Raw genomic sequence first — 25089 nt, forward strand, 5'->3', positions numbered from 1 at the left:
AGGTAAAGTCAAGTCCACCTCCTGGCACCTGGGTCTGAGCCCATGTGCTGCTAGGTGAACCAAATGTTCCAGAATGGCACAAGCGTGCCAAAGCAATTGAAGAGGGCCATATAATGAAGGGCCTTGTAGTCTGAAGACCAATGATAACCTGTGTAGTTTATAGTGTTGAAGATTGTATGTTTTTTGAAGTTAGGCATACGTTGTCCAACTCACAGATCGCAAATCACAATCCCAGTGCCTATGCAATATATAGTTAGAAGTTCTCCTTGAACATATCACAAGGCCTACTGGGCCCAGCGCCGTTGTTCCCCACGTCGTCCTGGACCGTGTGAACGGACCTGGTCCTCCCCGTCCAAAGAAATATCCGTGCCATGGAGTACGGTTGAGGTCTCCTCTCCTCCGCCCCCTTTTTTGCATCCTGAGGGGTCGTTTTCAGGCTCAAGGACAGCATCCTCTTCTCCAGTGTCTTCTCCATGGGAGCAGGGATACCCTGGACACCGCTGGAGCTGCCTTGACTGGGTCAGCCCCTTTGGCCTTCGAGGGGGCGACCGCCACCAGCTCAATTGTCGAGGATGACTTCACCTGGGCCAGGTCAATCACCTTTTCCTGCACCTTCATCTCTGGCTTTTCCCGCAGCTTCGCCAGGTTAGCCAATTTCCTCTTTGAGGAGGAGCTGGAGCAATGGCTGGAGAAAGATTGTGACGAGTGCAGCACCCCAACGTAAACGACTTGCAGTGCTTGGCCTCGTCTTGGGCACCCTCGTATGGAGCACCCTTAAAGGACTTATTGGTCTGCTCTCCGGACCGGCTGGTCCTGGGTGAAACATGCCCCTTCTCGTACGAGGCAGAGGCCTTGGCGCTGAGCCACGCCACCAGTCTACTGTGACGATCCTTCAAGGTTTGTTTGGAGAACTGAGGCAGATTTCGCAATCTGCGTCCATGTGATCCGGATGAAGACAGAGGCACTGGAGGGGTTTGTCCTATACAAACACATTCCGCAGCTGGATCACAGGTTTAACAGTGGTGCTTCCCTCTGTCTCGTAAGACATGGACCGGAGCGCAGAGTAGCCCCGATGGACGTCTGGAATCTTTGATATTTCTCACCCTTGAGGGGCACTGAAATTCACTGACAAACGGGTCCCCGATAGCCGGCCGTTGCAGAGAAAGCACACTGGTTCCATTTGCAAAAAAAAAGAGCTTTTTACAGAAAAAGCACAAAAAATGTAGAGCAAAACCAGAGGACTCCTAACACTTGAAATTGTGGTAAAACTGAAGATGGCTGTCAGATTAGAGGCTTAGGTAGAGGGCAGTCATTGCCTGGGGGCAGTATGACCAAAAGCTCAGTGATTGGTTTAGAGGAGAAAGTTTGTAAGCAAAACTTTTTTTTAACCAAGATTTCCCAGCCTGACAGGAAATATTCATGAGCATGTGAATCCATGCCAGACCACATGCTGGAGAAAGACGGACAATAAAATAGTATGGTAAATTTTAAAAAAGTTAACACGAAACAGTGTGCCTTTATTCTCTGTAGTTCGGTTAAAATCAATACTCAAATTGAGTGTGTAGCTACAATGCATGAGTGAAGTGTACAGCCAGGCTGTACTAGCATTAAACGTGTGCAGTAAAAGTTGATGAGTACAGATAAGCAGGTGTTCAAATATTTGAGGTTAAGAAACATAATCAAGAGCATAATCCCGAGCAACGTTTGCAAGAAGTTAAACCATGCAGGGCAAGCAAGGGGAGTCACAGTGAAATGAATAGATTGGTACTTTTCCTACCCAAGGCCGCTACATCCCCAACCCCAGAACATAGGAAGGTTTGTGGGTCCAGGTATACGAATCACAAAGCATCTTGCCTTACACCTCCAGGCTGCATTGGGTCCATACCCACACTGCATTTTATGTTAATTGGCTTTTAGACAGTGCACATCATCATAGTGGTCTTAAAGTGCCAAAACATTGCAAGCTAGGGCAAACCGACGCCACCCAGTGTATAACCAGACCGGGGGGGAAAAAGATGGGGGAAAGGTAAACAGGAAAAGCGGGAGAAAGTCTAAGATTAAAACAGACACACATGGTCCACAACAAAAAAGGAAAGCTAACATACAGTTGAATGATGGCGATTGGTGGGATGCATGTACAGTATGTGTTTAGACCAAAAGCAGTGAGGAAAAGAAGAACAGTCAATATTGGGCAATTCACATGTCAGCACCACGTGTTATTGCCATTATTAAAAATTGAGTTATGGATGAGTGACGGGCTGGCGATGTACTTAAGAGTTCCTGGAAGTTGTAAGGGCTTAAAACCAGGTATTTGTGAGGAGTGCTTCAGAAACCTACTAATGTTGAGACCGCTGACGGAGACAGACGCAAGAGTTGTGCCAAATGCAAATTGAGGGAAACAAAATGACAATAGAATCTCCACATCCTGAGCCAAACTAGGATTATCCCAATGTAAGGGAGAGTTGCAGCGAAAAGAACACCTCCTCCTATAGAGAAAGCACCCTGCCTGTAAATTGCACCATTACCACTGCGTGAATCTCACCAATAGATCTGGTATAACAGATACGTCAGACATTGCACTGCTATATTTATGACAACTACCAGGTGAACATATGTACAGTAAGGCAGGGGTCTGCCACCTGCAACTATCCAGTTGATTTGAACCACGACTCCAGGGAGTCGGGATGTGGTCATTGATGAAGCGAGAAATGCTCTCAAGAAGAAGAAGAGTGAATGGTCATGTGAGAAAACAAGAGACGAGGAAGAAAGGTATTGCATGTGGAGCGAGGTGATTGGGTAAGAATAAAGAAGGGTGTGGTGAAGAGAAAAGGTGAGTCATTATACTCAGATCCAGTTAGGGTAGTTGCCGTTATGAAGGGTGCGGTGCGTGTGGAAGGTGGTCAGGTTTGGAACAAGAGTAGAGTTGCTACTGTAAAGAGAGGTCAGGTGTGAGGATCAGTGGTGGTGTGCATTAATCTTTGGAATGAGAATGAATCTTGGGGAAAAAAAAGGAGATGTGTTATGATGTGGATTACTAAGGAACACTGTAGCATGGGAAGCCATGCCATGGAATGTTATTGGATCAGATTCTTTGCGCAGTAATAATAGAACATTTCCTCGTGTCAAAACATCCTAATGGGCGAGCCATATCAATCTCTTGCTTGACCCTTGTAAATTCCATGTCACACTTTCGGTTCCATATGAACTCTACCCCTTTCCTTAGAATCTTCCTCATTTCCAACACCTTGGACGCATAGTTCATCACAAGATAAAATTCCGTCATGTCCAAAAATGAACGTAGTTCACTCTTATTGGTTGGCTTTTCAATTACTTTCATCGAATTCACATTGCTCTTTAGGTTTTACCCCTTTATGTGATACCTCGTGGCCTAAGTAATCTACCTTGGAGACGGCAAATTTACACTTTTCTTGCTTCAATGTGATCCCCTTTCTTCAAAAATTCTCAACACCTCATACAAATTTTGGTCATGTTCTTCAAGTGTTTCTCCACAGACCAACACAGTCTTGGAAACAAAACACCCCCTTCACACATCTGAGTAAACGGTCCATAATTTTTTGAAACACCGACGAGGCCGATGCCAAACCAAAAGGCATCCTTCTGAATTGGAACACACCCTCATGAGTGATGAAAGCAGTACATTTTCTGCACCCCTCCTCCAATTCAATCTGGTGATAGGCAGATGCTATGTCCAACTTTGAAAAAACTTCCCTCGCCCAACCATGGTCAACATCTCACATATATTGGGCAATGGGTGACTATCAACCATCACACATTTGTTGAGCTCACGCATGTCTATGCATACTCCGATCCCCTGAACTCTTTTTGACAACAACCACCGGGGATACCCATTCAACTCCACCTGCTTTCTCGATCACACCCAACTGTAACAGTTTCATCAACTCTTTCTTGACCCCTTCCCTTAAGGACAAAGGGCACTAGCCTAAGTTTTGCAGCGACAGGTGTGCTATCCCTTCAATATGATTTAGTGCATAAAACCTTTCACCTTCCATGACCCTGCACATGGTTCCGACACCTGATCTACTTGTTCTTCCTTGTTTGGATCTAGTTTAATGGCAAGGCTTTTCGGCTCCCTCCATCCCAACAAGGATTGACTGTTTTTGCTATGTATACTTTGCCATCGAATTTCCGGCCCTTGAATTCGAACTCGCTCCACGCATACCCCAACAGTTCAATTTTATCCTGATTGTAACCATCTGGATTTATATCAGGTTTTGATAGGCCGGACACTTTCCCATGCATGTCCTTCTCAATTACACTGACACCAAAGTGATTTTGGATCCAGAGTCTGCCATCATAGATACCTCGTGGCCATTCACTTTCACTAGTGCATACGGACGTTCACAATCTGTACTTTCACCCTCCATGACAACAGTATTAACAACATTCTGCATTGGAAGTGTCATTTCCTCCTCAGACGACCTTCCATCTTCTTCTTCATTCACATAGAGGACTTTCTTTTGGGCATTTTGTCAGAATTTAACATTTTTGCAACAGTTCGCATAATGACCTTTCCTTTTACATCTCGCACATGTAGCCCTGCGGCCCGGGCACACAGCAGAAGATGCAAAGTGTGTATTGCTTGCGCATCGGAAACAGTCTCTCATCCTTTTTCTCTGCCTTCTGCGGTGGGTCTTGATTTCTTTTCTCTTCCACAGCCACACGATTTTACTGCCGATTTCTGGACTTTTTCTTGCCCTTCCCCATCGGTCACATTTAAAACTTCAGTTTTGCACTCCTTTGACTCTCCCAATTCGTTCTGGATAATTTGGCCACACATGCTAAGGAATGTACTACTCTCCTTGCAATGTCCAATACCTCGTCCAGATTTGGCTCATCTATCAGCCACAGTTCCTCTCGAATTTTATTGGCCCTGCAATGTGTCATGAATTGATCACGTATGTGTTCGTCAAATGCTTCTTGGAATTTGCAGGATAAAGCAAGATGTCTCAGCACCGTCACATATTCCTCCACCGATTCTCCAGATGCCTGCATTCGCACGCTCCAATATCGTGCTGGTCTTGGGGTTAAAATGCTTATCCAACTTCATCAAGGCCAGATCAAATTCGTTCATATCTCCACCGCCATCACCATGGGGTTGGGGAAGTGTTTCGTATACTCTCTGGCCCTCATCCCAGAAAATGCAACAAAGCCAATTTCCTTTCGCTGGAGTAAGAATTCCCACCAGCCGCTTTCATGTAGTGCAAAAAACTCCTTGCGCCATTGAGCCCACAAGATTTTTGCAGGTCCGGGAACTGGCATGAAGATTGGTGGTCCTGCGATACCAGGCAAACCCGCCATGCTGCCAAGCCGTATGAACTGCTAATCCTATGGCCTCCTTCAGTGACAGGAATGCTACAAACCCCCTCGTCTTTCAAACGCTTGCCACCCCGTCCCCTTTTGTCTTTGGGTGTATACTTGAAAGTTCGAAAATCTCCAATGTTGCAGCTCAGTCCAAATAACACGCGATCCCACGATGAATAGCTTTCTTCTGCGTGGCGTGCCTTCTACCACCTATACGGTAGTGCGCCCTGCTCAAGTCTGACCACTAGGAGAACCCTTGAGCCGCATGTCACTGTTCTGTGCCGCACGCCTCCTACCGACAATACGGTAATACGCTCTGCCCTGCCCTTTCGCCATCAGCTCGAACTGCGCACCTCCAACGAAATGTGCAGGGACGAGCTCCACTGGGTTGCGGCTGCTCACTCTTCTTTCGCGCGGTGCCCCTTCTCTCCGAGGTACGGAGACACCCATCGCGCCGTCCTGGGCCACGCGCCCCCCACCTCAGGAAACACTGGCCCGGTCGCGGCGGTTCCGCCTGGGCAAAATACGACAATGGCAGGGGGGGGGGGCGCTGCGCGTGTCACAGCTGCGGCACTAGCACAGCCTCACGGAAAGTACAACAGCAATTAAACTCATAGCTCGTCGGGGCTTGCGGGCAGCGCGGCACTTACTTGGATGAGGGCGTCACACGCTGGATACGAGGGGATCCGTTATCTTGTTTACAACAACGCTAGGATAAGCGGAGCGGCCCGGAGCACAATGCAGCAGGTCACAGCGGGGTCCCCCTTCCTCGGTGGTCACTACAACGCTCTTTGGTAGCGGAGCGACACAGGGGATTCGTTGCAGGAGGTCTCCTGTTATCCCATCCTCATCGCCATTGTTACGAAGACGCTCTGGACACAGGTAAGTCTTCGTATTAAGTATTTATTAAGATAACAGAAGTGAAAAACCCCCCACAACACTGAGGACCCCTCTACTCCAACAAGAGGCTTCAACTGACAAACTGTAGAACTTTGAGAACAACAAACACATACAGGTTATGCGACATCAGAGCCTGAAGCAAAGAATCTGATCCAATAAGATTCCATGGCATGGCTTCCCATGCTACAGTGTTCCTTAGTAATCAACATAATAACACTATTAAAGTAGCCCCAGGATGAAGCCACACAACTGTTGGAGGAGTTTAACCTATTAAAGCTTTCCGCCGATTATTCAAAACGTGATGCAAAATATTGTAAAATTGAATCCCTTCAAGACACGCATACATATTACAAAGAATACGGCAAGCAAAATATGCCATTATGGTCAGCAACTGATCCACGTGGCAACCACCATTTGATCTGTGAATTGTATTCTGGCACAGAAGCCACAGCAACCGGTTATGTGGGTCCTGGAGTTACTGCAAAACATTGTCTTCAACACTACTTATGTGCTCTTCTTGGGGCAATCTGTCATGTAGCGACAATATCTTACAGTCAAAGATACACTTCTCTTGATTTTATACAGGGATCTTTGTGTTTGTAAATAGCGTTTGGAACAATACCTGAAGAATCACCTTTGCGGAGAAAAATAAAATGTGGGTTAAAGAAAACTATGAAAGGCATTTTGGCCGGATACGGTTTCGAACAATCTCTGGTTAACCTTAGCACGAAAAGAAATGCAAAAGACTGGCCTACATGCTCAAACTGCAACACTCCATCCAATATCCAGGAATTTGCAGGCAATTGCTCGATAGGGGACAAACTTGAAATTGAATGCTGTCAAACCAGGAGACCTAGAGGGGATCTTGACCCAAGCAATGGGAAGGGGAAGGGATTGTCGTATGTGGTGAAAATGAGGTGGAATCAGTAAAAAAAAAAAAAAATCTATGTTAATGTGCATTACTTACTGCTCTGAGGGTTGGTGTCCTACGTTCGGTGGGAGTGAGTAGAGACCTTACCCCAGACACATAGGATGAATTCATGCAGGGGAATAATCAGGCACACATTTTCTTCTTCACGCTGCTGTGGAGAAAAATCCCCTTAGTTTTTAAAATGTTATTTGGTGGCCTAAGCAACTAGAATGTTTAATGGATTATGTATTCTGTTTGTTTTGCCGTTTCATTATGTAATGAATTTTAGGTTGGAAATACGGTATTTCAAATAAGTAATTATCAGGAATGGGTTTCTGAAAAAAAAAACAAAAGTGGGTTAAAGTGATTTTTGTGGGCCTCCAAGGAAATCAAAAAACAGTGTGTTCATATTGGCCAAATCAGGAGCATGCCAACTTGGTGCACTTGCAAGGTTGAGAACTAAAAGTTAAAACAAAGTTTTCTCAATTTAAAGTGTAATATAACCTTAACTACTGTGTTGCAACCACGATTATTTATATATGAACATAAGGAAACAAGTGACTCACAAATCTAAGCAAAACTAGACCAATGCTACACACGGCACATCAATGTGCTATGCTCTGTTTGCACCTTGTTCATTTTACTTCCCCACCCATAAATGCTTATCAAAGTGTTTAAAACACTGTAAGACTATCAGAATTAAACTATTGTCACAGACTTTAGAGCATGCTTCTCAAACTCCAAGCTCAAGTCTATTAGTTCAATACATCTAAAAGGAGTATATCTTGCTCTGTTATATTTTTATCTATCATGTTTAAGGAATAACATTCAGCAAGGAAAGGGGCCCAACTAAAAAAAGATATACCAAGTGGAGGTCAGTGAAATGAGTGTGTGAAACAAATGTTGCCGCCAATTTCCTTTGGCAGAGCAGATTTTTTCCCATATTCACCACTTGCAGACGAACTGCCCTTTGACTGAAATTTCGGGCATTTAGAGCACTAAAACGTTTCACAGCACCTGGTAAGCCAAACATTCCAAGGCGAAGAAAGAAAAAAAAAAAAAAGAAAAAAAAAAAAAAGACTGGTAACACGTCCTAAAGTCCAAAGAACGCTTTGCCACCGAAGCAGGCCTATTTTCCCCAGAAATTGCTGATTTCTCAGTGGAGCAAATTTCAGCCATGTTGTGCACCTCGAATACCTACATACAAAATGGACAAACAGCCCATCTCCCACCAGCCTGCGAGGGGGAATTGAAAAAAAAAAAATACAAAAATCTTCACGGTCTTTAACAATAGTGAGAAGTAGTGGACCCCTTTATAAATCGCACAGCAATCCTTTGTATACATTGTGTGGTTAATTCTTGGCAATGTGTTACGGTCGAAACATTAAAGAAATTGGTACTGCAAAGAGAGACAGGGGGAGTTTACCAAGGTATTCAACCCATTACACCATTCTGCATCCGAGTACCTAAGAGTAGTCTTGGTCCCCCACAAAGGGTCAAACTAGAAAAATGAGAAAGGCAAGGGTTACCCAACAATCCAAGACCCAAAAGGTTCTTCCACAGAACTCCACCAAAACATTTGTATTACCACTTACTTTCAAGCTCTTCCTTCTCAAAGTTTGTACTGATTGTTGAGCTCGTCTTCCCTAGATCTATGATGGCTTCTTCATCATGACCCTGGAAAGAAAAAAAAAAACATTGAAGTTTGTTTGAACCATATGGAACAAGCATTGACAAAGGCAATAGGTCTAACTTTATTAAATGCCATTTGATCTTACTATATTGAGCTACAGTCATTTTTCCCCAGGCACAGGTGTGTATATCTGGATATTGCCACTGGATACAAAATGCAGCCACTAATCAGACACTGCCATTATATAATGGATAAAGCCATAGATGCTCCCCGCCAGCAAGAATATTCCCTAGTGAGTGGCAAAAATGAGAAATTGCTCACTGTATGTGGGATGCCACAGTCAGAACTTCTGCTAAACTGTCTATAGGGTTAAATCAAAGTGATAAAATGGGCCCAGGCACAGACTAACATGGAAAGGGGTAGCCTGGATAATTGGTTTGCTTTATTTTTACATTTATAGCAGGGCACAAAGCTCTGAGACATCTAGGCGCTAGTTACATGGGATAAAGTATTGCAGTAAGTACTCTGGTGTTACAAGCGAGATTCAACAGCAGTACATGGCTAGAGAGTCAAGTCAGGTGGGATGCAGACAGGTAAGTAATTTATGTATTGATAGTGTTATTAAGGAAGTGTGTACTATCCTTGACATAAGTTTGTGTTTTTTGTATTAGGGGATTGAGAAAGTAATCGATATAAGTTACTAGCGGTTGTAATATGCCTCCTGTACTTTCTCAATCCCCTAATACAAAAAACACAAACTTATGTCAAGGATAGTACACACTTCCTTAATATTCTGGAAAGGACACAACTATCTGAGCAAGACATCCTATTCACCGTCGATGTGGCAAGTCTTTATACGAGCATTTCCCCATAACATGGGTCAAGAAGCGGTCGAATGGCTCCTTCTACAAGAAGACGACATAGAGGCGGCTAAAGAATTTATTATGTCACTCCTGATTTTCATCTCCACGAATTCTTACTTTAGATACAAGAACGACTACTACATCCAAACTTCTGGCACAGCCATGGGCGCAACCATGGCACCATCGTATGCCAATGCTTTCATGTATCGCTTTGAAATGATAAACATCTTAGAAAAAGCAGAGTGGCAAGACAAGCTCAAAGTGTGGGTACGGTATATCGATGATATCTTCGGTATATGGCAAGACACAAGAGAAACATTAAACAAATTTCTACAATACATTAATAGTATTGACCACCGGATACAATTTACCTCTGAGATAGGGAACCCTGGGATACATTATCTGGACATTCAAGTCAAAGTACACAACCAGCAGATCACCACAACTCTATTTTCTAAACCTACAGACAGAAACAATTTATTGCACAGGATGAGCTTTCACCCTCAAAAAAACTTTACAAAATGTACCCTATGGACAAATGCTTCACCTCAAGAGAATTATCAGCGACCAGAGAGTTTGAGCAAGAACTAGTTAAACTAAGTAAGAGGTTGGAAGACCGTGGATATCCGGAGGAGGATATTAAGATGGCAGCAGAGAAGGTAGCAACTAAAACAAGAGAAAGCACCCCGACTCCTAAAGTTACCAAGACATCACCATCTTTGGTACACGTGTCCAAATTTTCCAGCCAGAGCATGCAAATCAAAAGGTGTATTAATAAGCATTGGCAAATCCTGACTAAAGATGAAAGAACCAAAGAATTGTTCGCCGATCCACCTACATTTGCTTATCAAAGATCCAATAATCTAAGGGACCTACTCGTCAACACACGCGACGATAAACCAAGAAGAAGTCCAACCAAAAGATTTGGCACGTACCCATGCCTGAATTGCAGTAATTGCAACAATATCATAAAAGAAGCTTGTGTTGCATCTGCACACAGGGGAAAAAATTGCAATAAAATGCCACGCCACATGTAACACGGAGAACTGTATATACTGCATACGTTGTCCCTGTGGACAGTACTATGTAGGAGAAACAGGTCGAAAAGTACGCATCCGCCTGAATGAACACAAGTCATGCATTCGCAATAAGAACATCAACTCAGCAGTAGCTAAACACTTCAATGAAAAGAAGCACAATATCTCCCAGATCAAATTTCAGGTATTAGAAGTCATTGTAAATACCGGCACGGAAACTAAGAAGAGACAACAAAGAATCCTTTTGGATTGATAGACTGGAATCATTGTCACCTCGAGGAATGAACGATGAGTTCGATCTTAACTGTTTTCTATAATTGTATCTGTTTTTACAACACATTGAAGTTACCTGTGTTTTAGACATGTCACTCTTGCGAATGTAAACACCTGGGAACACAGTATCCACCCATTATTATAAACCACACACAAAAACATAATTTGACCCCTGACTACCTCATGTAACGCACAGCACTATATTTTATTTACTTCACCAATCAGAACAGAGGGCATCGCGGTTCTATTGGGATCATTTGTGCAATCCAGCGTGTTTATGCAATCGAGTTACCATACACCAGCATTAACACTGCTTTTAATTGCCCACTCTAGTATGGCTACTTCATGCACCCGCCATCCGCCATTTTGTGATTTAATACACCATGACAACATTACACATACACACATACGCAAGCAGAGCCTTCTTGCTACCCGCAGTCGGAGGTTACTTCGCTCGAGCGAGCTACACACTCACAAGGTAAGCGCTCTGCTTTCACACAGACAGGCACGTATTAGAAGCAACCACGAGTGATCGTGACTAAATGCAGCATACTATTTCATTTTGCAGCGTTCTGAGAAGGAACGTTTGAACGGCATGTACTGAAGCCACCCGTTTCAGGTCAGTGATAACATGAAAATGTCCTGCCTTATCCCCCAGAATACTTGACCAGAAGACACTTCGTAATAGATCTAATGTAAACCTTGACGGAAGTGCAATTTGAATGTCGGATAATAGTCTTTTAAAGAACGCATTAATGCAATGTAATGTTTACAAATAACTGACAAAATTCTCTTCTCTTCTCTTCTCTCTGTCTACATGTACGTGTTTGTCAATTGTGGGTACCCTGTTCTCCTGAATGCATATATATTTGATGTTTTTCAAAATATTCTAACAGAAAGATTTTTTGTATGCTCGTGTACATTTAACCTGGCTCTGAGGAAGGAATGTTACCATTCCGAAATGCATTAGCCCTAGGTTATTTTTCTTTGCCATTGTATCAGCACAAAACGAATTGGTGAAGTTTAACCATTCGTTAACTAAATGTGAAATCGAAATTGCAATTTGCAGAATAAAAGCACTTAGTAAAGCCATCTTTGATAAAGTTGCTTCAGTCATTTATATTCTAAAAACGAATGTTCTAACCCTGTTGGGGTAATTTAGGTGTGCAGCCCACACCGAAGGCTAATAAGCCTAGGTCCTTTCTCTTTCAGCACATAACGAGTGTCCCACACGGTGACACGGTATAATGGGCTGCACCCTTTGAATTAAAATCTAAAAGCATACTCAACAGATACTAATCTATTCAAAATCAAAAGAAACAAGCTGTGCACCCTCTCCCATTCTTCAATTCAAGTAATGTATGTATACCAGAACAGGGCTGGTCAAAAATCTCTAGTTGCAGACAGATTAAATTACAAAGGCAGCACAGGGCTGAAAATGTCAAAATTGGTAATTACAGACAAGTTGGATTACAATGACGGCATGAGGCTGTAAAGGTGGATTACAATAGCAGCAAGAGGCTGTCACATTAACAAGGCAGGTTACTTGAGCAACACAGGATAAAATTATGTTTCTTTTATATGGTGATCTGGTTTGCAGAAAACCAGACAAAATAAAACACGAATACATCATGTTCTTTGCATGTACACACAGTTTAACAAATAAGATCAAGTTAAAGTAAAAATGAACAAGTACAACAGCTAAAAGATATATTCTCGCCCCACATGAGGTGCGGCCAAAACAATTCTTTGGAATAGTCTGTAGAAAAACGATCCAATTCCTTATGAAAGCAGATCATTCTGACCGAACTCCAAGTGTGGCAGTCCAAAATCCAATGTCTTAAAATTTCCATAGTGGTCGTTCCCTTACAGAAACGACATGCCAGAAAAAAATTCCCCTCTTATAGATTTGGTTCAACCTAAATTTTAGAAACACATGACGTGGCTGGACACATGGAAACACTTCAGATAAACAGATAGATGACCCATCCTGCGAGGAAAGCTAGCGTATTCCTGGCGGGATGACTAGGTGGTCAAGGCTGTGTCCAGTCAAATGGTCGAAAATAAAAGATCGAATGACCATTTGATCGACAGTCAAATGGTCGGAAAAAAAAAGTCGCATTTTTTATATTTATGTATTTTTTTAGTTTTGGTTGGTTAAAAACATTTTAATAAAGAAAAACAGGTGGTTGGGGGGATCCCCCCCCCCCCATTTAAAGAAAAAAAGGCAATTTTTTGCGACCATTTGACTGTCCATCAAATGGCATTCGATCTTTTGGTTTTCGACCAAATGACTGCTAACCGGTCAAGGCTTCAAGCGCCGTCCCTGTATTGTCCCTAAACAATTTTGATTTCACTGCATCTGGATTTCCCAAAAGTTCATCTCAGTAGAACCAATTTGCATCAGGTTATGCATTCTCGCCATGTACACGATCACCGATTAGAGCATTTTTTCCAGAATCTGATGCAAATCTGTGTAGAGAGAATTGGCCGGAGGGTTCAGAAACTAAAGTAGATTGTAAACGGTCTCCAGTTTAACCTGGCCTGTAGGGAAATCAGATTGTTAATGTTGAATAATCACATTCGGGACTGTACGAGAGCCACAGCACCTTCGTCCAAAGTAAACCCTGCATGGAGTCTAGACAAAGACCCAGATTTATGGAGGCCATGTCTGGCCCATACAATAACAGGCTCAATCTTTCCCCAAATAATATTTCAAGGCAGGAAGATTAGAAAATCTGCAAAATATCCTAAAGAGGAGTTTCATATGGGACAATAGAGGAAACCCCTTACCTTTCAGTGTAGCTCTCCACATTTTAATGGACAATGTGTTGGATAGATTGTAGCACAGTAATCGCATGGCGGCCACCCACTCAACAGTTTCTGCCCTCAAGGGCCATCGCATAACCTTGGGTTTTTTCTCATTGGAGAATAGCTAGTTTAGATGTGGTCCCATTCACCACCAAGTTATACTGTAAGGTATAGGAATAAAAGATGTTCAGCTTTCCTTGGAGGCCTCAGAGTCCTTTCATAAATAATGACGTCCGCAAAGGCCAGCCAATGTATTCGTAAATGACCCAGCTTTACTGGTATCAGGTCATGGGTGGCCCACAGGTCCCGGACGTCACAGAGATACATGTTGAAAAGCACCAGTGCAGAGCGCTGTCTGAGCCCCAAATAGGCGTGGATGAGCTTAGACACGGCCCTTCCCCATTTAGGCTGATTCTCAGTGATGATTTGTGATGCAGCGTGGCAATTAGCTGACCAAGCTACCGTGGCACGTCAAGGAGATATTATATATTTGGTTCTTTGGTACTAAAATGGATATTACAATTTAAGACATTTTATTTCATGGAATGTGAAAGGTGTGAATTGCGTATTTAAGAGGAGAAAGGCATTAGCAAAAATCTGGAGGAGCGGCAGTGATGTAGTGTTTCTTCAGGAGACCCATTTGATTAAACAAACTGAAAAATATTCAGTTAATTCTAGGTATACACAGGGTCCAATTGTTATGACTAAATCGAGATGAGTGAGTATTTTTTCAGAAGGGGACTGGCGGTAAAAATTGTAAAGATAGTATAAGATTAATGACGCATCTTAATGGTAGATGTAATACATAATGGGGAAAGGATGACTATAGGGTCTATTTATGCCCTGTGTTTCTCAAATGCAATTTTTTTGATACATTAAGTCATTTGTTGAAGGAAATGAAAGGGGAAAATATGATTCTAGGGACACTGTACTGGTTGTAGGTATAGTGGTGAAGGCATTAGCAATTTGTTTCGTGAATTTACAAAAAAATATAATTTTGTAGATATATGGTGGTAAAATCATCATATGGAAACATACTTTTTATTCACAGGTGCATGAATCATTTGCGTAGAGACTATATTCCATGTCTGTCTAGTTAATGTGCTATGTTCAGAAATTAGGGAGAGTGATCTCTGATCATTCACCTATAGATATGAAGATGTCAGCCTTGAATTTGAAAGGTACGAAGATAGAGGCTACAAGCAGGAAAGGATCCAATGGTCATTATGGGATTGGATACATTAGTAAATATTTTGAAGAGAATGTGGATACGGCTGATATCAAAATAGTTTGGGACTGTTAAGGCGGTGATGAGGGGAACTGATTAGTAGATCGACCACTACTAGAAGAAAGGAGTTGGAAAAAATTAAGATGGAAGAAATAAGGGATTTGCAGATATTATGTGCTGTTTCTAATACTGAACAGAAAAAGGACTTAGATGAACTATTTCGATATAATGGCGGAGAAACAAATATTTTATGATAAACAAAAATGTTGGGAGTTTGGGGCTAAAAATGGGAAATTCTTGGCTAATAGGTTAAAAGGAATGGTGGAGCAAGTGTGCGTTATGTCTCTACTAACTGATGAGTGGAAACTATTACATAAACACTGAAATGTGTGATCATTTCCGGGAATTTTATTTGCAATTATATAGGGAAGACAATTCCACAAGTAATGAAGATCTGAGAGCGTTTTTTTTTATAAAGTTAAGCTTTCGAAGTTACCTTCAGAAGGCAATGATACAGTAGAAGCAGATATTTAAGTAAGTGAAGTAATAGAGAAAATAAACCTTAACGGGGGTGGGGAGGAAGTCACATCTATATCGATATAGGTATCCAATCGACTGATGCAGCATGGCACCGACATAGGGGACCTTGGGATTGACAAATTTGGGCTGGTTTTGGCAGCTCACCACCCCCTGGTTTAAGGGGTAAAAGATCATCAAAATTACAAATCTCTACAGGAGAGCCCCCTCAACTACCCCTCCACAAACAATTTTTCATTTAGCACATTCAGAGTATCAGTATAGGACCTCACAGCACTAGAGACCAGTTCATGTTGGTCATAGAGTGCCGTTAGCCCTTTCATTCGTTAAGGTTTGTAGAAAATGTCCCTCCCCCCGCCCCCCTCCTCCCCCCAAACGAGGAATGCAGGCTCATCACATCAGTGATGGATTGGGTACATGTACGTCCAATTTCTGGGATGACATGTTCTTTCTTGTGGTCCGAATTACATTAGTTATCACCTGGGTATCATGTCCCACTACCACAGTGGCCAACCACTTGGATTGAGAGCCTTGAGGGTTTGATAGAGGAAATGCACTCATGAACTTGGGGTGGACCTCGAGATAGATCTCAAAGTTATTAATGCCCTTCTGGGGGCAATCCATTGATGGCTGAACCTCTAAAGCCAGATGGCTACTCAATTCCCTGGTTCTATTGGCCTCCACTTGCCCCAGCCCACCCATGTCCCTTTTGGGGGTCATAGAAATGGGAGCGGGAGACTTGGCTGTTTCACATCCAGACATCAATTTCAAGTCTGTAATCCATTTTACAATACCCCTGGTCTCTATTAAATTCATGAAAGTCATAATGCTGGTTCTCTGGGGAATTGCCACACATTCTTCTTGTGCACTTCTTGACCCAAATTATAGTCCATATGTTTCCACCCAACCCAGTTAGCTGATGACTCTTTAAACATAAAGGAAGGAACTTGTTGCAAACCAAAAACGAAAAAGGCATCCGGTGTAGAAAGGAGTTGGAGCAGAGTGCTGACATATCTGTAAGACACCACGCGGTTTCAGGGTAGAGGGTGGAAATACAGCATAGAAGAGCACCTGCTTACAGACTCGAAAAATATTAGGGGCTGCTAAATGTTGCGTAGTTTCGGAAGGAATACATCTTTGTAAAGGTTTGCTTAGTCCCTGTAAAGATTTCAGGGATATCAAACCCACCTCCAATCCCCCAAACCCAGATACCCCATTGATATCAGACCCCTGAAGAGACCATGACCCCACCCCCCCCACCCCCACCAAGGGAGACTGTTCCAAGTCATTTACTCATCACTTGCAGGCTCAGACAGCCAAGCACTAGTGTCCACTGATTTATGTTTGTTTGAAGCCTGGCAAAAGCAATAAGCCATTAACTAAGCGAGAAGGGGGGCTAGGCTGTGTCAGAGTACAGCACTGCCCCGGACCTCAATGTGCGATGTGACATGGAGAAAGAAAATACAGGAATCTCATTTTCCCCTCAATACAATCACCACAAAGGCCAACTTAAAGATAGTCAGCCCACATTTGTTGTCAGCCCTTTGTAGAAATTGTAATAAGCCCAAATGCCAAAGAGCTGTGACCATATGGTTTCCCCAGAAAACTGACTTAAAGGCAATATGCCAGCAGTCGTCAGTCCTGTAGGAATAATAGAATACCAAGTGTTCCTGATGCGAGTTCCCCCAGAATGAGCCGACTCAAAGGTCTTTCCGCCTGCAGTTGTCAGCTCTTGGGTTACAGCCCAATAAATCTGATGCAATGATTGTTCCAAGAATAGGTCAATTATATATTTGCCATGCCTGCACAGTTCCCACAGAATGAGTGTATCCCAAGGAGCAACAGGCTTACCGCGAGTAAGTCAAAATGCAGGACGCGTTGCACGGGTAACGGGTTTCTCCTTCTTTCGTATGTCGGCCAACTCCCCAACGTGGGTGGGCTGTTGGAGTTCTGGTCTACAGCACACAAAGTTCTCAGCTGACTGGAATCCAAGGCCTACCGACTGCACAGACTTGACAGACTGCACCTTTGTCGCCTTTCCACGGGGAGGAGAGTTTTTGAAGTATTGGCACCACCTCCTCACAAACAATGAAGACAGACTAGAAAAGAAAATGTAGCTACTGCACCAACTGCCTCTTTCAAAGTAAAGCAGTGTGGAATGAAATTGAACAAGGGTACGACCAACCGGGTCATTGATGAGTGTGCAATGCGGCAAATTATCAGCTGCATACTAAACACCAACACGTAGTAACGCTCGCAAAGTAGAGTGGTCTTTACAGCTTTCAGACAGGCGACAATGCACAGAATTAGCATGGGTGTTAGTATGGCCCTAGGAGGATGTGCATTCCGTATGCTATGTGTGACTACAGTGTTGCAGCAGGCAGAAGAGGAGAGCAACAGTGCGTGTATAGAACAATGAGCTAGGGTGGTTAAAGAGACAGCGTGATAGAGGTAACAATGAGGGTGCAAGTTTTAGTCACATAATTTTAACAGTGATGCGAAATTGGATGCTGGGTATCTCCTGGGAAAGCAGCTCACATGGCGAATGGGGGCTACTTCGGTGAAACCAATGGAATGAAGAGCCAGATCTAGCACGATGTGCCGGTCTCCAAGTGTTTGGTGGAGGGCAATGAACATACCTTCATGTAATGAAATAATGCATTGATTTGTTCATCTATTGGTATAAAAACAGAACAATGACACTTCAGAGCACAATGTCAAGAAGCAAGGGGATCAAAAGCTCTACGAGATGGGGAGGTAAATTGGAATATACTACACCTGGTCAATCTATACAAAACAACCGCTTTGGTGTAGGGCATTTCAGAACACTGGAGCATGCACTACATGAACAGCAATTTTGAAGCCTTGCTAGACCCATGTGCAGGAATATGGATGACTACCGAAGTAGAGGCCTGGGAACTCTGGAATCAAGCTTAGTGCAGAAGGGGCCTCAAATGTCAAGCATCTTCCCCTAAAATCAGAAGGCCCCTAAAGGACTGCATTTACCAAAATGCACTGTGCCTCACTCATGGGAATAAATACCCACAGAGCAATCTGTATAGCTCACTCCCTCCCCGCCCCCCAATGGACTATGAATTGCATAATGTGCTGTGACAGACTCAGAATGCATTTCTGAAATGTAGTCCTGCGAGTCCTTTCTGCCTCAATAAGCCCATGAGCTGCAACAAGACTGCATATATTAGAGTACTCCGCTGCACTCAGGACAGTGCAAAACGGGACTGCATGCAAGGAACACTGGCATACTTCTAATCTTTTTAGCGCTTTAGTGTCCGCATCCCTGGTCCTACACTCGCCAACTCAAACTTGCATTAGGTTCAGGCTGGGGGCGAGTTTAAAAGCTGTGCAGGAAGATCACAAATGATACAGCCAAAAGCTTTCCCTCCATTTTCTGCCTCCCTGCCAAACAGATAATGCAACTAGATATGCATAGCCACCACTGAAACTGTGCACTGAACTACATGGCATCAAGCACTCCAGAGATAGTTTTGAGGTTTCCTTTTTCCAAGATGCCTTAGGTCAGGGTGTGGCCAGGAGCCATTCTACAAAGATGTGAGGAGTCTGATGTCCTGGTAATATCCTGTGAAAACTGCTGGAAGAAAAAAAATATATATACATCTATCTCCCGGGACCAGAGACAGACGTCATCTTGGCAGCAGCAAGATCAGTCTTGTGGATGGTGGGGCCGAGAGACTTTTCCTGGGAGAAGTAAGTAGCGGGCCCTGCTAGGAGTTCCGTGTGACTCGGGACTACTGGATGTAGGTTGTTGCTGTGCTGTTAGCCGATCAGTAGGGCACGGACATTAGCGGGTCAGCATGGTTAAAGGACAACAGAAAATTGAACAGTATGTTGGCACCAAGAATAAACACGGCAGGCACAGGGCAGTGGCAGAATACTGCCCAAGGTAGTGGAGGGGGTCACAATGGACAACCTAGTGGCGATTCAGGAATCCAGAATATCTCTGACTTGGAAAGTCCAAGAGATGGGAGTGGATGTATGCCAGGTATGAGTGGATTTGCAGAAGATAGGCGAAAGGGTCACTGTCATTGAACAATGGATCAGTGAAGCAGAGGATGCACCACCTGTACTGCAGCACCAGGTGAAGGGTCTAGTCGGGGCAACAAGAGCGTTGGAGGATAAAGCAGAAGGTGCAGAGGGGAGGTCTCGAAGATGCAATATTTCAGTGTTTGACCACCTTCCCCCTCCAGTATACCAGTGTGGAATGATTTGTTGAAAAACTGCTTATGGAGACATTTCCTATTATGGGGCAGTCAAAACTGTTCACTATAGAGAGAGGGCACCACCGCCTGGATCGTCGCTGTCGTCAATTGTGACCAAACTACTGAATGTTCAAGAGAAGGATAAAATCCTACTGGAGACCTGCAGCAGTGGGCATTTTGTACTGGGCAATACCAAGATTCTGATACTTCCCAATTTTACCCAAGAAGATCAGAAGCTGAAGAGATAGTTTGATCCAGTAAGACGATGGCTGAAAGGAGACTATGAAGTAGATGTTCTTCCCTACTGTAAGTAATGGCGGATGGGAAGTCGCACTTCTTTCCAACTGCCCAAGAGGTGTTGAGCTGGATGGAGACTAGATGCTTGAATAGCCCGAAGGAGAGGAGGTGGAAGTAGTGCGGACAAGGCACCAGAGGGAACAAATTGAGGACTGATCGGGGACGGGTATCATGAGCACAGATGGAGGGTGGAACATTTGGGTGGGAGCGACTCTCAAACAGAAGGCCCTCCTTGACAAGGAGGAAGAAAGACTTGACTGTTGCCAATCACTGGGGGCTTTGCAGATGCCAAGACAGGATCTACAGGATTTTGAGATGTGGGGTGCTCTGGAAATTGAATAGCTATTGGGGTTGTGCAGGAAGGTCACTGCTGGTGAAGTGGTGGGGGGAGGGGTGCGGGGGGTTACAGGGGGCGGGTTGAAGCTCTAGGACCAAAAAGGTTGTTGTGGGAAGAGGTATTTATTGGTGGGGCATTATTAGGTCCACCATCTCAGTTGAGGGTAGTTGGTAAAGGTAGAAGGCATGTGTAAGATCTACACATGCCTTTTATCTAGTGGTTAGGTCACGAGAACCGGACATCTACAGTCCACTTGCCCTCAGATGGGGCACCCCAGAGGAGTTGGGATCTGATGGCCATTTGTTGCAGGTATTTGAGGACCAGAAGAGATGGTTCTTGTACTGTACTTGTTAAACTGTTTGGATAGTTCAAGTAAGTTTCAAGGGAATAGAGGGAGGTTGGTGGGAAATTAGGGTGTTCAAAGGGTATTTACTAGGATTGCGATATATAATAGTGCAGCAAACGGGAAGGATGGGGAGATGGGACTATGTTTGGAAGATAACATGGTGAGGTGAAGACATGGGTCATAGCAGAAGCATGAATCCAACTAAGGGGAAAGTAGGGACTGGGAAGAGAGACAAACTGAAAAGTAGGGACATTTCTGTGACAAAATGGGATACAGGTGGCATTACTGCAGGAAACGCACTTGCTGCGGTCAGATCTGGAGGACATGCAACCCAAATGGGGGATGGTATTCGGCTCCACTTACTCCTCCTATGCAAGATTGGTTCTGATATGGACAGAGAAGGGGGTTCTGATACATATAGACAAAAGTGGGGGGACGGACAAACCCTGATTGACAGGCAGGCAAGAGTATATGCATTAAAAACTCCTATGCACTAAATAAAGAAAATCAGGAATACCTTGTGTTAAAGGTGGCCGGTGGTTACAGGTCCGATATTTGGGTTCAGAAGACAATTCCACACCCTGATACAGAGATTGATAGCTGGTAAAAAAAAATAGGCCACACCTCATTTATCTATCGTCTGTATCATTACAGAGTGTGGTCTTTAACCGGCATTTGGTTAAATGTGGAGGGGAACTCATGGAATCAAAGAATGGTACTCATGTTATTCTTGCATTCACTGTGCTTTCTCTGGTCTAGATTATATTTGTGTGGGAAGGAAATACTTTCATTGGTTTTCAGACACTGTACCCAGGAAGAACTTTCTGATCGTGCTCCACTGGTCACAGTGTTTGTGGACAAGAGGGAGGCTGGCAATACCACTCTGGAGACTCGAGAGCAGAGGCTTTGGAGGATACTGTATTTAGGAATATAATAGGGGAAGAGCCATCTCTGAATGAAGGCTTGGTGTAACATATGGGAGTAATGTGGGAAACCTTTAAAGGTAATCATGGAGGGCATCTGCATATCAAGACGGTGAGGGTGATGAACACTGAATAATTCCCAAATTCAAGTGGAACAGAATGCTAAATAACTAGAAGGGGAATTGGCTAACTGGTTACAGGTGGGTGAGGATCTCTCAGATGCACTTCAGAGACACCAGAGGTTGCAGGAAGCATGATTCAGATATAGCCAATATATGGTTTGGGTCCATGGCGAGGGAGAGAAGGCTGAACGGCTGCTGCTGGCATGGCTGATATGACAGAAGCTTACATGGGCGACGATAACCCAGATCTATGATAGAGCTGGTAGCCAATTACATCCCAGCATGAAATTACTGGGGTGTTTCATGAGGGTTTATATACAAGAGAGGGTACATACTGCAATAGGTAGGCCTCCATTCTGCTGTATTTGGTGTAGTTGCCAGGATTATCGGTAAGAGATGGATGCACCAATAGGGGAGAATTAAATATTGTATGCTATGCAAAGAAATACATTCCCGGGGAGCGATGGCTTCCCAATTGAATTTTGTCTTACATTTGTGGATCTCCTGGTGCCTCAACTATAGAGGGTCTATGATTTGGCGTATAGTAAGGATGGGTACTGATAACGGTTCTGTTGAAGTCTCAGAAAGAATTGAATTACTGTGATTTGTATCGGCCCATCTCATTAAATAAGTGTGGATGCAAAGATGCTAGGAAGGATCATTGCTTTACGGCTGTCAAAGGAGGTGCCGAGACGGATACATCCAGACCAGTGTGGGTTTTGGGGCGGGGCAGGCAGGGAGATGCCTCCATGAATTTAAGATGGTTACACTAAGTCATGGATCAAGTGCAACTCTTGAGGGAGGAATTAGCCATTATGTCCCAAAATGCAGTTGATTTGTTAGAATGGGCCTGGCTTTAAGCTACTGGAAGCATTTGGCCTGGGACAGGCATATTAAAGTGGATTAGATTGTTGTACGAAAGCCTTGTCTAGGGTCGGAACAGGTAACCGTTTCCTCCAAATGGACTTTTGGGAAGAGGTACCAGACAGGGATGTCCTGTGTCCCCGATTTTGTTCACAATGGCACTGGAACCCTTGGCTGAATACTTCAGAAAGTATATGTCGGAGACGGGAATACAGGTGCAGGAACTAATCCTTAGTATATTCTTACTTACTATAACGTGAGCAATCAGTTATATAACATTACGATAATTATGGAGACTTTTAAGACACCATCTGGATTCCTGATTAATAAGGAAAAACAATTTTGCTCCCTCTTGCAGGTCTGAGGGATAGAAATAGAGATACATTTCCCTGATTGTGGAATAAAATGGGCTCATGAATTCTTGAACTATCTTGGCATTCAGATCTTCTGTCAAGTGGAGGCGACATTTGTATCTAATACGGGCAGGGTATTGACAGGCATTGTGGACGCTATTGGCTTCTGAAAGTCAATGCCATTGTCGTTAATGGTGGTCCTCCCCGGGATTACTATATTTCTTTTCCAATATTCCATGTGCGATAAATCAGATCTTTAAACTGTTGGATGTTAAGATCGGGGAATTATTCTGGAGGATGAGGAGACATAGCGTAACATGGAAGACACTCCAGCAGTCATAAGGAAAGGGGGAGGGGTCATGTTTTGACACCCAATTTGTTCATGTGTATGTTGCATCACGGCCATTTGGCAGGAATACGTGAATGAAGTTCATGACCTTCGATTCCACTGCTCACTAATGCAGGACAGCCTATGAGAAGAATTTTACCAAGTGCCGGCTCTGCATTGTGACATAGTGCACAATCAGTTGTCAGATGGCATCTCTGCGGTTGTCAACAAGCACTGTAGCGGAGGGTTGGTCCAAGGGACCCCCCCCTGGCCTGCATCTCCACCCCAGATGAGGGCCATGGCTCATCGGGCGTCCCCTCCTTACCACCAGGGCCCAGGTGGTGGATGGCTCACCTGCTGAAGACATTGCCCGCACGTATTAAATTTAGCTAGGCCTCAGAAACCATTTTTTGTCTGCTAGAGATGGTGTGAGCTCAGCGCGCTGTAGCGCGGCCGCCACCTTCAGAAAGTTTCAGTCCTCCTCGTCTCCGCAGCACCATGGCAGATCCGCTGCAAGCCCGTTCCCACGAACAAGACGGGCATGATCTAGCGTAATACATTAACATTGTAACAGTTCACCTTCCGCAATGTATCGCTGCTCCCACAATGACCCGGTCAGCAAGGCCTGGGCGATGGGAAGTTCTGTAGAATGGGCATCTGCTGAAAGCAGACAGGTACCCGAATATGAATGTAAGAAACCACTTTTAACACATGCATCCTCTCCATACAACCACTCTTACTAAAAGAAACCTGTGAAATTGTGTAATTATCGTACATGACACCAGCCGTGAAGGACCCACACCCCTGCAGTGGTGTGCAAATGATAAAAGCATTTCCGGGGGATTATTCTTCATAAGTATCATCGAAAGCCCTACACCCCGCGCCACAACTGAACTGATGCTGCTAGGGTACACAAGAAAACGAATGTAACCATACCACGGGCACATGTGAAGAGTGTGCGAGAATGCACTCGTCACACGTGTATGTCTAAGCCCCTCACGTGCCACCTCCGCCACGTACAGTGCCGAGCTACTTTCTAAGCACCCCACCAACCCCCATACTACCTCACTCACTGCAAATGTATATGCAAATAACTAAATACTGTAGTTGTTAAAACAGTGTACGAATAAGGTGCTCAGACTGGGTATAATCGAGACATCCAGCAAAGTTTAAATGCATGTTTTAAAATGATTTGAATAAGTATTATAGAGTTTTCAAATGTTTGTGATGTTTTTACCTAAAATCGGCAACACACGAGGGAGATACCTTTGTGAAATGCATGCAAGGCCATTCCCCCTCCCACCCTGCAAAGGCTGCCAAAGACATGAGAGCAGAGGACCGCGCTGCGCTACTCCGCCTCCCCCAACCAGACTGGAGCCGCTTCAAAGATTTGTAGCCCCCTCTGCAGCACCCAAGGCCACGGCCCGCCACCTGCATTATTTACAGCACAGCAGTAAACCTCTGCCTGAACACCCACTTCCAAAGGCGCCCCCTCGTAAACCCCATAACCCACCGGATCATCTTAGACCTATGGCCCTGTGCAATCAGGACACCCAACACTTTGACAACACACAGCGGCACATCCATAACAACTTCTAACAAGACAGAAAGACCTGTACCGCCCGTCCCAGGCCCTGAAGCTTAGCACCTCGACCTATGGCCCCGGTCAACAGGACTCTGGTAACCACGTCTGACGTATTACCGCCAGACCCCTCACAAGGTACATTCCTCCTGTGTTGCGTTAAC

At 44.2% G+C, this 25089-nt stretch overlaps 1 protein-coding gene across 5 annotated transcripts in view; it reads right to left on the reverse strand.

Annotated features, from left to right (window-relative positions):
* SLC4A7 (solute carrier family 4 member 7) overlaps positions 1-25089 on the reverse strand; it is a 1353206-nt gene that overhangs the window by 1174317 nt on the left and 153800 nt on the right. For all 5 annotated transcript variants that reach the window (XM_069648779.1, XM_069648778.1, XM_069648775.1 and 2 more), the window contains exon 2: positions 8749-8830. In XM_069648779.1, the coding sequence (XP_069504880.1) occupies positions 8749-8830 (82 nt within the window). The remainder of the gene's footprint in view (positions 1-8748; positions 8831-25089) is intronic.

Source organism: Ambystoma mexicanum, chromosome 2q, assembly GCF_040938575.1.
Source record: "Ambystoma mexicanum isolate Mex_15411 chromosome 2q, UKY_AmexF1_1, whole genome shotgun sequence".
Taxonomy (NCBI): domain Eukaryota; kingdom Metazoa; phylum Chordata; class Amphibia; order Caudata; family Ambystomatidae; genus Ambystoma; species Ambystoma mexicanum.